Raw genomic sequence first — 13,057 nt, 5'->3', positions numbered from 1 at the left:
TGGGTGTGTGACTTACTGGTTTGCTTCTAAAGTGTGATGATGACCCATTCCTTCTGTGATTAGATTGTGTAAAGTTAGAATTTTCTTTTGGCTTTCCTGAAGCAAGTTACCGGGCCGGAAGGTTATGGAATTGAGGGTGACTGGCCACTGGCAGCTGGGTATTTGGTTCCTGCGCCTTCACGGAGCTGAAATGCTGCCAGCAAACGCTTGCTAACAGAGCCTTCTCCAGCTGAGGCTCAGATAACATGCCCTTCTAGGCCAACATGCGGCTGTAGCCCCAGGAAGCACAGGACCTGTGCTGGGTTTCCTAACCCAAGGAAACCATGACCTAATAACTGTGCATTGATTAACCCACTTCATTAGTGCAATTAGTAACCCAATTCGTTACCCAGCAATAGATAAGGCCTTTGCCCCTGGATTCCTGTGTGACCTTGGGCCAAGCGTCTCTTCTTGGTTGTTTCTCTTCCTTACGTGCAAAGTGGGAACAGTATCTTTCTTCCGGATTTCAGAGTGGGTGAGCACATGCTGTGCCATCCCCACAAATAACTTTTCGCGCTTTTACTGTCTCAGGCTCAGTTAGCTGCGGGAACGGAAATGGATTCCAAGCGGCTTCACTAGAGAAGAGCTTGTCTTTTACAGTAGGACACAGCAGCTGCAGCTGCTCCTGAGTGGCGGGTGGGCGCTGAAGATCAGCTCCTTCTGACTCCCTCCTCCACTCTCTGGTGGAGCCTTCATCCCCGGAGGGGGTGCTGCTGGTGCTCTGTGCATAGGATCATGGGACGGTTGAGGCTTCATTAGCCTTCTGTGCACACTGGCTCCTGGGGTGTTTTTCCTTTGGACAAAGCTACAGTCTGTGGCTGTTTGTTAAACCTTTGCCCAGGCTGCCAAAGCCTTGTGTGGCTAGCAAGGGGAGAGGCGAAGGGAGAGCTACGCTTGCTCCCGCAGTTGCCCTGTGGACCTTCCCATTGTCTCACTCTCACGAGCCTCCTCTCTTTCCCGGTTACTTCTCAGCCCCCGAGGGAACACTTCTAAGTCAGAACCAGCAAATGACTCTCTCTACCAGAATTCTCACTGGGGGGCCCACGACAGGTCTCCAGGTTGCAGGTGTAGCAGCCACCTTCCAGGAAGTGTGAAGGGTTCCTCGGGGAGGAGCAAAAGGCTGACCTTGTCTCATTAGTGGGAAAAACAATGGCTTCCTAGGAAGGCCTGCCCAATGGACTGATTCCTGCTTCTGACTGGCCAGTCTTGAGCCTCTTGGACATCTCTAGCTGGAAGGAAAGCAAGAGGAAAAAAAAATGTTTAAGTTCATTTACCTTTTTAAATTGTTATAGAATGTTACTAAAGTACACAAATATACAGTTGTGGCTGAACTAACATTTCATGGTTCTGCCTTTATGTTGGCCTGGGAACTTTGTGGAGTGTCATAAGCATTCCAATAGCTAGCTGAGCAGTGTGGACGATATTTCTAACCAGAGACACTATTGCTGAAAAGGAAGGAGGGGAGAATGGGTGATTACTGTCACACTTTCTCACTCCTACTAAATCTCAGGGCTTCGGCTTCCAGGGTGAATTAGGCCTCTTGTGGCCTCCCGTATCCTCCCACTACTCCCAGCCCCGCCCCAGGCCTTTGTAGCAGGAGTTTGGCAGCTGAGAACTGAGGAGACACTTGCATAGACAAGGCTAGTCTCCACGAAGGATGGTGAGTGAGCCAGGAACCGGAGCAGAGGGGCTGTGTGGATATTCCCTCTGTAGTCAGAAAAGCTGCAGCCTCTGACCTGGCACCCTGTGTCACTCCAGGGACCTAACTCAGAATTTGGAAGCCCTCAAGAGCCATGGGTGGGACTGCTGGCCTCCAAATTTTAATTGGTTTATGTGGGAGCGTCCTTACCAAGCCTCAGAATGTTCATCCTCTTCTCCCTCCAGAACGAAACCCACGGCAGTCCGGTGTGAACCGACGGCTTCCAATGTGTCTGATCGAGCCTGTCCACACAGCCTTCTTTGGATAGCATGAGTCTCTCTCTCTCTCTCTCTCTCTCTCTTTTTTTTTCCCATCTGTGGACACTGTTGTTAAGGCTGGAAGGACCAACTTTTCAAAGACCTACTGTAACTGCTTAATAGGGCGATAAAGAATTGGGTCCCAACTGTTCGGGGTTGAACAGCTCTAGTATGTACAACTGTTTTGACTTTGTCCAAATTAACCTCTTTGTACCTCAGTTCTCTTCATATGTGAAACAGGGAACAACGAAAGCTACCTGATAGGCCTTCGACACTTCCTACCACAAATAGCCCCTCCACCCCCCACCAAGTGTGAGGCTTGTCTGAGACAGCGCAGCTTTAGATAGTGGCTTTCCAATGAGCTCTTCTTGTGGCAGAGGCTGGAGGCCTCTGGAAGAATATTGCCTTGTGGCTGTTGGTTCTACCCCAATAGGCTCCCAGCTGGGCTCCAGATTAACTGGGATGCTGTCTTAGTGTCTCTTTCTGTTGCCGTGACTGACAACGCACTGACAAAAGCAATGGGAGGCAGAAAGGGTTCATTTCAGCTCACTGTTATGATACAGTCAGTCCTTCATGGCCCAGAAGTCAAGGCAGCAGGAGCCTGAAGCAGCTTGTTACATCACATGAGGAACACGTGCAGGCTATGCTCAGCCCACTTGCTTCATTTTGTCCAGACCAGGATCCCATACCTAGGGGAGGGTGGTCCCGCCCACAATCAAGATGGGTCTTCCCTAGATCAATTAGCCTATCAGTATAATCTCCAATAGGGGTGTCTAGAGGCCTGTCTTCCAGGTAACTCTAGATTCTGCCAAGCTGGTAATTTATAAACTAACCATTACACGTGTGGGACATACACTATCCCCTAGGGAATCTGGAAGAGACGGGACATGGTGGACAGACTAGGATTCTCTGTGTTCTCTGTGCTAATGTGATGGGCTGGGAAACTGAAGCCCAGAAGGAGGCCGAGAAATATCCAAGATCGCAGAGAGTCCCTGAGTCCAGAGAGCTTTCTTCTTTCCTGGGTGTCACCTTGCATCCCTGTTGTTAGCAACCGTTACTATGAGTCAACAATTCAGGCATTTGAATCTAGGAAAAAGGGCTGTGGCAGCCAAAAAGTCGGACTCTTTCCATCTTCTACACTGCAAAAGGAGGTGGCGAAGGACTGGCCTGGGGCTACAGCAAGAGAGCGAAGGAGAGTCAGGAATCAGCTGTTTGGGTTTAAGGATGGATGGAGCCTTGCTGACTCCACTCAAGAAATCCCAATTAGGCCCTGATGGTAGGCTAGCCTCTCCCTCCCCCCGCCCCCAGGGGAATAAAGACAAGTGAGATGCAGCCCAACCGTGGAGACAGACCTACTCTATACATGACACCCCAAATGCTGGGCCACCTTTCCCTGGGTGCGAGCATCCCCAGTGAGCCAAGCAAGCACTTGGCTACAGCATGAAACAGCATCGACTCCCTGAGTGAGAGGCTCTCTTTTTCCTCCTGACTCTGCCAGGGAGCTGTCTGAAGTCAGAGCGCTGCCTCCGTGACATCTCTTTAACCCTTGTTAATCTCCATTTATTAAAACAGAGGCAGGCTCTGCCTTGGCAGGTGGCCTTATCTAGCCAGAGTCTAATGATATTATTTAAATGAAGCATGGATTAACTTAATGGAGCTACTGCTTTCATTGCGGTTGGCTTCACAGTTCATTCTGCGTCTGGCCGGTGATCCTTCGGATCCGATTTACCTTAGTGAGGCCATACCTCCCCTCCCCTGCACCATCCTTTGTAAAGGAATTGTTTCACCCAAAAGAGCCATTTAAATGAAAACATCATGTAGCTAGATGGACAGGGCCACTTTACACAACTTTATACACTTCTGGTGTGATTCTAAAGGGGCAGGGAAGACCGGAACAGCACGTGTGGATGGACTGATATTTAAAAAAATTCCACTGGACATACATTTTGTGGGGGAGGATTACTTGAAGGTGGGTTCAGGGCTCCGCAGAGAAGGGGTTGCCCGACTTGGCATTTTAAGTGGAGGAAACAATTACGGAAAGATGTAAAAATGATTTTGAGCTAGGATGGAAGCTCATCACGGCAGTGGGACAGGGTGCTTTTGGGGTGCCTTTAAGGTGTGGACCTTGACAGGCAGATGAGAAGGCAGGAGTTGTAGGGGTAGGGACAACAGGCCAGCTGTCTCCGGAGAGGTGATCTGGGAGGTGGGATCCCTGGCCGCCATCATAAGCTCTTCCTGGTGGGAACCACACCTGGGGTGCAGAGCCACAGATCTTAAGCTGGAATTAGCCTAAAGAGAGGGAAAGAAAGGGTTATGCCCTCTTTTGTAACAGGGCTCTAGGCCTGACTCCTCCATTTAACATCCCATCAGTCTAACGCCGATGATGGCTAAGATCATCATCGTGACTCCCCAGCCTCCTTCAGAAGGGCAAACTGATGTTCAGGGCGGCTCAGGGATGTGGCCTCTGTGGCGCAGCTCGTTCTGAGCCCCGTGTCCCTGCCACACTGCATCCTACATCTCCAGCTGTGGCCACGCGTTGGGAAGACCTGCTTCTGAAGGAGGTATCCTGCTGAGATGGTTGACCCGGAAGAACATCCCAGAGCGGGGGCGGGAGGGGGAGCAGGGATGGCACCTTTGCTGGGGTCTCGGCAGTCCCGGCCGCAGGCGCTGGCACAGCACCGCTTCCTGCCTGAGCAGTCCGAGTCTTGGTTACACAAGTGCTTCGTAGGACCGAGGCAGCGGAGTTGATCCACGGGGCAGCTGCCCAGCTTTACTGCAATACAGGGGCTTGGGTGAGTCTCGCTTGGGCCCGCACGCCCTGGGGCTTGAGGCTTGGGTGGTCCGTACAGTGAAGTGGGCACTTACCGGAGACCCTCGGGACACACTGGCGGAAGCAGGCTCGGGAGCAGCACTTCCAGGAGGAGGGACACTGGCGGTCGTTCATGCACTGATCCGGAGTCACCTGGGTGCAGGGTCCGTCGTCCGGCGGGCAGGCCCCCGATTTGTCTGCAGGAGAACCCTCGGGTCATGTAAGCAGAGGCAGCTCAGGGTTGGGCAAGAATCACGGACTTCGGAATTGCAGGATGGAATATCGCGGTGTCTTACTTCTTGCTTGCCATCATAGGTTTGTTTGTTGTTGTTTTGTTTTTTTATCTTTTTTTTTTTTTAAACATCTAGGGCTATTTTGGCACTCAAGTGTCATAATGGATAGGAAAAATAAAATTTAAAAAAAAATCTCAGGCTATGGAGATCGCTCAGCTAGGACCCGGGCTTGATCCCCAAAACCCACGTTAAACAAACAAAAACCCAGCAAAAGAACAGAAGGGAGTGTGCTGTGCGCGTGCAAGCCCAGCCCCAAAAGAGGTGAAGACAGGGTTGATCTCTCAGGCTTGCCACCCAGCCAGCCTGGCCTCCTCGCTGACTCGGTGGATGAGAAGCTCAGTCTCAAAAACAAGGTAGGTGGCCTGAGAAATGACACCCTAGGTCTTTGTCCTCTGCTCTCCATGCGCGCGCGCGCACACACACACACACACACACACACACACACACACACACACAGATTCTCCACCTCAGACAAGATTAGGTGGGGTAAACCTACCCCCACCCACCTGCGCCCCCCTGGCCTCATTCTCTGTCTCGCCTGCTCTCCTGCTCACTGGCTCCTGAGCTGCTCCAAGCCAGCTCTCTGTGCCAGGCTCTGCCTTTGCCTGGTACTGACTTCCACCCTGACCGCTTGGTCAGTTGACTGATCTCAGTTGAAATGTCACCTCTTTAGAAGGCCCTGCTCCTCTGAGGCGGGGGGGGGGGGGGGGGGGGGGGGACGCGGCTCAGTACTGGTTGGCTGTCTGTTCTTCCCATTGGCTAGATGCTGAGGCTCCTTGCCTGCTCGCCCTGTCCGTCATGAGCGTAGCGCAGTGCACGGTGCTGGGGGCTCAACGACTATTGGAAAGAGAGGGATCTGAAGGGAGGCCCAGGGCCGCATGTGTGCCAGCTGCTTGCCAGCCTGGCACATCTACACTGTGGTGCTTGGCGCTGTTGCCAACGGCACAGCTTATGATTCAAGCGTCAACTCTGCTTTTGAACCTTTCCCTCTAACAGCTCTACAGTGGAATTGATCTAGCCCCTCCTCGTGTTGACATTTCACATACAAGCTGGAAATCACTTACCTCTATGGAGGAAAAAGTTAAGGCCTGCAAAGGACAGTGAGCAGCCTATCCCCGAAATTGCCTGGCTTAGGACTCTCAGGGTCTGGCTCCCTTTGATCTTTATGTCCTGCCTTAGCTGTTTTGAGCTACAGGGATGGGGCTGGTCCCAGAGCTTCAGTTCAATCTAGCATCACAGAAGCTGTGATGTAATCCCTGGGACACCTCTCCCAGAAGGTCTCCCTGTCTCTATCCCACTACCTACCCAGCACCAGCTACCCAAGCCCCCCGGAAGTTCCCAATTCCTTACTTAGAGCTCAGGCAGCTGCATTTGGCTCTTGTCAACCACTTCCTCCCTCTTGGGCACTGGCTGTGCCTATAATAGGTGGCCCCTTGCTCTTGTACTGTCAGTTTTAGCGCTTGAACTGATGGTTTAAGCTGAACTGCTGCCCCCTGCTGGACAGTGAGCAGCATAGCCTGGGAGGGAATACATTCTGAGGGAGGTCGCTTTAGGGAGGGATGTGGGGTATTTGGGAAGGGAAAAACTCCCTCCCCCCCCCTCTCTCTCTCTCTCTCACGATTTAGTGCCTCGGACAGTGGGCCGGATGGAACTGTCTGAATTCTAATAGGGGAAGTGGAAGCTGTAGTGGGCGGGGGTGGGGGTGGGGGGGCAGCTGGTCCGGCGTAGGTTGCAGCAGAGAGGCAGGGAGAGCTGCTGGACGAGGGCCCTGGGGTTGGGTTCCAAGAACGAGACTGAATGGGGTTCCAAGAACTTTCTCTGAATGGAGAAAGATGGCGTTTTAAGTGGGACAAGCCGAAGGTGCCACAGTGTGGAGACACAAAGGCCTGGGGTGTACATAAGGGTGTTCAGCGGGGTCCGAGGGTCACTCCAGACCTGTTCGCCTAACCTTCCCCCCCTACACAGCTTTCCTACTTGTGACACACGCACACACACACCACAGCCGATGTGTAGCCTGTGTACCTGTGTATCAACCATCCCGGGCCTGGTTAAACAGATGTGTTTGGCTACACAGATGAAGTCAGACGCATGAGCACGCCTAGCCCTTGGCACACAGCTCTCTAAATGTAACTACAAAACTGCCACCGCCCTGACATCTGAATGAGGGCAATGGCCTCTTATAAACACAAGTGGCTGAGCTTCCCGTGAGACAAACCAAGGCTTTCCTGCCCTCGGCCCTGTTGCCTTCTGCCACTGCCTGCAATTCTGCTGAGAGCCAGGCCGATGTCTCATGGGAGAGAAGCCAGGGAAGGACGGAGTGATGTGAACTGGTAATGGTGAGAGTGTGTCTGTCACAACTGACCAGATAGAGCAGGCCCAGGTTCTGGTGGAGCCAGAGCTCACCCCGGGCGTGGGCATCAGGGCTGCCCTCCTGAGACCCCTCCGTTGCTGCACTTAAGGCCGTAGCTGACACTTGTCCCTCAGGGCCTCATTTATTCTCGAGAGGAAAGCACGGACCGCATTTCGTGGGGAGTGAGTTGGTGAGGTGAGCCTTTCTGACCCACAAGAACTGCAGTTAGACACCACACTGGATGCCGCCTCAGTCTTCAGCCTTGGGTGGGTGGTTTAACACTATACCTTGGTTTTCCTTATCAGTAAAATGGGGACAAAACAGAACTGACTCACTGCGTCGCAATGAAGAGCTCTACAGGATGGATCACAGGCAATGTAAGGTCTAGCCATCCTGAGGTCTCCAAACACCCTCCTCCCCCAAACAGCTCATGTCCCAAGCAGAGACTTGTGCCTCTGAGGAAGGCACACTCCAGGCTAAAAGGATTGGGTGCCATACAGAAACTGCTTTCTTCATCTACCCCGTGCAGGCTTCCCAGTATTGGAGGAAGGGTTTCTGCCCCCATTTCCATACCTTTCTCCAAAGCAGGGCCAACTCTGCAAATGGGAATGGTCAAAGCACATCAGCCTCAGAGGGGGATGGGGGAGGGGCCTTGACCTGACCGAGGCACCTGTAAAAAGCACACCTGTGCCTCCCTCACTGTCAACATGCTAATCTGAGCTTTGTCAGGGGTGGGAATGGGGCTGAAGCTTGAGAAAGGAAGAAGAGCGACAAAGGCAAAGATCCTCCCATCAGACGCCAGGTCCCAGGAGCCACACTCCTCACTTAACTCTCAAGTCCCTTCTACAAGCCGTGTTGGAGCAATCATGTAATGTTTTCTCCATACGGAGAAACACGGAGACACATGGATGGGTGCAGACATGTCCAGAAGCTCGGATACAGTAAGTGTATGTATACAGACAGAGGGCTGCACAGACAGAACATGAGCACACCTGTACACAGAAATAGGCGTGTGTGTCCTTAAAACATTCGGATGTGGATGTAGGCACAGGCGAGCACCGGAGAAAATGGCAGAGTTCATTGACAGGTGAAGACGCAAGCATGAAAAAGTCTGATGTACAGATAGAAATGCAGGCTCCTAGGAGCACTGAGACAGGCAGGCAGGCAGGCAGGCACACACACACACACACACACACACACACACACATACACACACCCCACACCCCTCACTCACCACTGGCTGTCCCAAAGCCCTCACCCTCCACAGAGAGGAAGAAACCACTTGGCCCCTGGAGCAAAAGGATTCATGACACTCACCTCCCTTCTTCCTACACAAGGCCATAGGCAACTGGGTCTCCAAAGCCAGGAGGACTACCAGGAGGAGGGAGCTCTGGATTCTCATGTTTCTCTTGTGGCATCCACTAAGCTCAGGGCCCAGAGGCCCCCAAATTAACACCTACAGCCGCAGGCATGCCAGAGCAGGTGAGTCAGGAGAGGAGGGCTAGAGTGGCTTGTGTTTCCCTGATCTACGCCCCACCCTACCACCCCTGCCTGATGTCTGTCTGGCAGGGATTGAGCAAGAGTTGAAAGCAGCTACCGGAGGTTCTTTGTGTTAGGGATTTGGATCTAGTCCTGCCTGTGTTGCTGACGTGGCCTCTGGGTATTGGGCAAGTCTTACCTGTCTCTGGGCCTCAGTTTTCTCATCTGTATTGTGGGGAGTGAAGGAGGAGTCATAATGAAAGCCACACATGGAGACTTTTTTCTTTAAGGCAACTTGACTCACGTCACTGGCTCTGCCTAGGAACGTGAGCCTGGGCCACCTCCACCCTCTGACTACAGGCATCTGGAGCATCTGGTACAACCAGGCCGGGTTACTGTGCCCAGAGACGGAAGATGCGTAAGGAGATGGCACCGGACTCTTGTTTCACGAACAGTCTTCCTAAGTATATAATTCTTCCATCAACTTCCTTTTTTCACTGCCCCTGTTAGCTCCCACTACCTACCCAACCCCTGCGCTGGGAGGGCCTCTCACATGCTAGGCAAGGATTCTACCACTGAGCTACATTCCTAACCCCTTTAACTTTCTCAGTTTTGAAACAAGGCCTTGCTAAGTTTCCTAGGCTGACGTCGTACTTGCTGCTCTGTAGCCCACACAGTCCCCTGACTTGTCGTGTTCCTTCCTCAGGTTCCTGAGTAGCTTTGATTACAGGCCTGCATCATCAGGCCCAGCACAGCCCCCGTCCTTCTTCAATATTCAATGCAATCTTCCCGTGAAGGGGGTTTTACTGCTCAGTAGCAAGTAAGCTCTGTGTGCCAGTTCAAGCCCCCGTCTCCCTGCCTTCTTCAGAATAGTCAGCCGGACGGACTCTTTGAACTCAATTCCTCTGGGATCTCAGTGCCTAAGACTGCAAACAAAGTCCTTTTTGTTTTTTTGTGCTTCCTGAGTTTGGCTTGATGGATGATGTACAGGGTGATGGCTGAGTGAGATATTTGTCTTCCTGACTCTCTAAGGTCTTGAAGCTCCACAGTGTCTTAGAAAAGAGGCAGGAATCAGCTTGAATGGCAAGGAATGGTGGCAAGAAATGGGGACAGTAAAGGGCCAGGGTTGGGCCTCTGTCTGGAGGAGTTGGCTCCAGACGTCTGGAGAATGAGGCCAGGCCTAGCCTCTCATCTTAGGATCTTGTGATGGAAGAGAGCCCAACATCCTTGGGGAGGGCCCTAGTGGCCTTGCTTCTTGCCTGGGCTGGCTATCCGGGATGGCTAGAGCATGACTCTGGTTTGGCTAAAGTCTCTGGCTAGAGCCAATGTATGTGTCAGTGAAACTCCCCTTCTTCCTGGCCTCCTTAGCAAATGACCCTCTAAAATTTCACCCAGGGAACCCCACCCTGAGTTTCACACCCATGCAGTTGGCTCTGCACTTGGTGGAAGACAGTAGCTGTGGCTTGGTATCCCATGGGGACCCAAATGGAAACTTCAGAGCACAGGACTCCATCAGCATGGGGATGATCAAGGCCTTGCCCCAAGCTCTCTCACTCGAGATGAGCAACCTGGTAGCCAGAGATGCGAGGTGCACTGCCCCATTGGCACCCGCCACCTAATTCCTAGGCAGCTCCCTGGCTCTGGAAGGCAGGGATACTTCGTGGGACCCTGGGAAAGGAAGGTGACATTCCAGAGTCTGTCTCTCTTACCCATCCCAGCCTGGAACCCAGGAACAGCTTGGGTTCAACTTGAATCCTTTATGCTGTCTTCTAAGGCCCCAGGAAGGGGGACACCTGTTGTGTACGAGCCCCTGTCATGTGTGGGGGGGGGAGGGCTGTCATGTAGGGCTATTGGTATTTTTGGGATTCTGGTACATCCCGAGCAGATTTATTTTGGAGGGATTTTTTTTTTTTTTCTTCTTGAGACAGGGTTCCTCTGTGTAGTCTTGGCTGTCCTGAAACTCAATTTATAGGCCAGGCTGGCCTTGAACTCACAGAGACCCACCTGCCTCTGCCTCCCTGAGTGCTGGAATTAAAGGTGTGTGCCACCACTGCCTGCCTTGGAGAAAAAAATGTATGGGCTCCATTTTCCCCAATTATAAATTGTACATATTTGTTGACAATGTGCTATCCCAGTTAGGATTATTTGGTAGATATTCTGTGCTGTGAAGTGTTCTGTAAATGCCGTGGGTTCTGACGACAGCATGCTGTCTTAAAAGACAAACGCTATGTGATCTTCTCTTGAGTGGAAGACAGGCAGGTTTCTGATCTTTCATTTCCGTGAAGGAAGACAGGCTGACAATCCCAGTATTTAGTTTTGCAGTCACATCTCAGACACTTTTTAAAATTTCACTTACATGGAAACATTAGGTCAAAGAACACGACGGATTTCTTCAGGGTGCAGACGTATCTGGTTCAGCATTCGTTTCAGAAGTCAGAACCTCCACCTGTCTGGCATAGATGCCTGTCGGTCTGTCTGCCCGACGTGTCTCCCCTTGGTAGACCCACAGCCTCCTACCTCAGCTCCTTTAATTCTGGTTGGTTGTCACTCACCATGTATTTCCCCAGACCCAGGTGAGGGTGCTGGGTCCAGGTGAGACCCACGAGATTCCTTCTCTCCCACACCCACCCCTCCCTCTGAGTCCTAAGCAGAGAAAGCCCCGCTCACAAGAGCACACTCCTGAAGTTCCGTTGCTGCGGCTCATGGCCAGATCCTTCACGGACACACCCAAAACAGGATTAAAAAAAAAAAAAAAAAACAAATAAAATCTCCAGTAATGGAAAGTTTCTCGTCTTAGTTGGCCTTCCTCGGAATACTGGTGAGGATAAACATTTATCATGTATTTCCACTGGCTGTATTTTCCCTCTTTGTGAATGGCTTGCTTATATATTTTGCTACATTTTGCTGGATGTCTTATTTCCGATTTTGAGCTACTCTAGGGTAATAATTTTAAAAAGCTGTTTATATCTTTGGGATGCTGTTGACTTGTACATGAGTGATAAGAGCGTGAGTTGTTGAATGTGTGCTGGGCCAGACAGACCTGGTTTCGAATTCTAGTATCAGCAAGTTCTAGTTGACTTGAATTTTGATAAGCCTCCCTCATTCCTCTGCAAGAGAGACAGAAATAACACTTATAAGCAAGTTCTGAGAACTGAATAAGTTTGATAAGTGGTTATTCTGATTCTCTATTCCAAGTGAATCTTTCTTTTTTTGTGGGGGAGGTTGGGGGAAAGGACTTAAACCAAAGTTTTAAATTTTAGGGCAATTAACTCAGCTGTTTGACTTATGAAAAGTTTGACTTATGAGAGTTTCACATACACATGCGATGCACTTTGATGATGCTCATCCTTGTGTTGCCCTTTCTTTCTTAAAAAAAAATTATTTATTTTTGTTTTAGGCGTATGTGTGTTCTGCCACACAAATGTATGTGCTCCACATGAGTGCAATGCCTGAGGAGGCTAGAAGAGGGCACAGCATCCCCTGGAGCTGGAGTTACAGGAGGTTATGAGCTGTCATGTAGGAGCTGGAACCTGAACTGAACCTAGGTCTTCTGTATGAGCATCAAGTACTCTAACGCTGAGCCATCTCTCTCTTCAGGCCCAATGATTCAGTTCTGTTATTGATTAGCAATCAGAATCTCATATTAAAAAAAAAAAACTTCATATCACATATATCACAGGGTGTTCTAGATGAGATAAAATATCCTGATGAGGAGCAACGTGGAGGAGAAGTGTTTGAGTTTAGTTCCCAGTTCCCGGCTACAGCCTGTCACCATGGGACAGTCAAGGCATCAAGGTGGGGAAGTCCGTATAGATGTGTCACAGTCAGGAACAGAGAGAAACAAACATGTCTGTGCTTGCATCCTCGTGCTCAGCTTTACTCCACTCCCACACGGTTCAGGATTTACTGCATAAGGAACGGTGCTGCCCACAGTGGGCTGGGTCTTCCCACACATCAGCCTTGCATAGACTTCCCGGGTGGCTCCAGGCTGCGCCAGGCTGACAAGTGAAGCTGACCCTTACATGCATGCGGTTGCTGGGCTTTTTGTTCTTTTTCTTCTTTTTTCTTTATTTTCTTCCCTTCCTTCCTTCCTTCCTTCCTTCCTTCCTTCCTTCCTTCCTTCCTTCCTTC

The 13,057-nt window shown here is 51.1% G+C and overlaps 1 protein-coding gene across 1 annotated transcript; it reads right to left on the bottom strand.

The window, feature by feature from the left end:
- Positions 1-4,225: 4,225 nt before the first annotated feature.
- Wfdc5 (WAP four-disulfide core domain 5) lies at positions 4,226-8,921 on the bottom strand. Its single transcript, XM_055602434.1, has 4 exons — positions 8,765-8,921; positions 4,861-5,001; positions 4,628-4,768; positions 4,226-4,284 (listed from the first exon to the last, which is right to left on the bottom strand). The coding sequence occupies exons 1-4, from the start codon at positions 8,847-8,849 to the stop codon at positions 4,280-4,282; spliced, it is 372 nt and encodes a 123-aa protein (XP_055458409.1). The 5' UTR covers positions 8,850-8,921; the 3' UTR covers positions 4,226-4,279.
- Between the last annotated feature and the right edge of the window lie 4,136 nt (positions 8,922-13,057).

This window comes from Psammomys obesus, unplaced genomic scaffold, assembly GCF_907164565.1.
Source record: "Psammomys obesus unplaced genomic scaffold, mPsaObe1.curated_primary_1811, whole genome shotgun sequence".
NCBI classification, from domain to species: domain Eukaryota; kingdom Metazoa; phylum Chordata; class Mammalia; order Rodentia; family Muridae; genus Psammomys; species Psammomys obesus.
This window is presented reverse-complemented; position numbering and strand designations above follow the sequence as displayed.

What these genes read in the sequence shown, in the direction of transcription:
- Wfdc5 (XM_055602434.1), bottom strand. Translation starts at nt 8,849, where the DNA reads ATGAGAATCCAGAGCTCCCTCCTCCTGGTAGTCCTCCTGGCTTTGGAG. An exon ending in CTTGTGTAGGAAGAAGGGAG is followed by an intron (nt 5,002 to 8,764) that starts GTGAGTGTCATG and finishes GTTCTCCTGCAG; the next exon opens with ACAAATCGGGGGCCTGCCCG. An exon ending in GTGTGTCCCGAGGGTCTCCG is followed by an intron (nt 4,769 to 4,860) that starts GTAAGTGCCCAC and finishes CCTGTATTGCAG; the next exon opens with TAAAGCTGGGCAGCTGCCCC.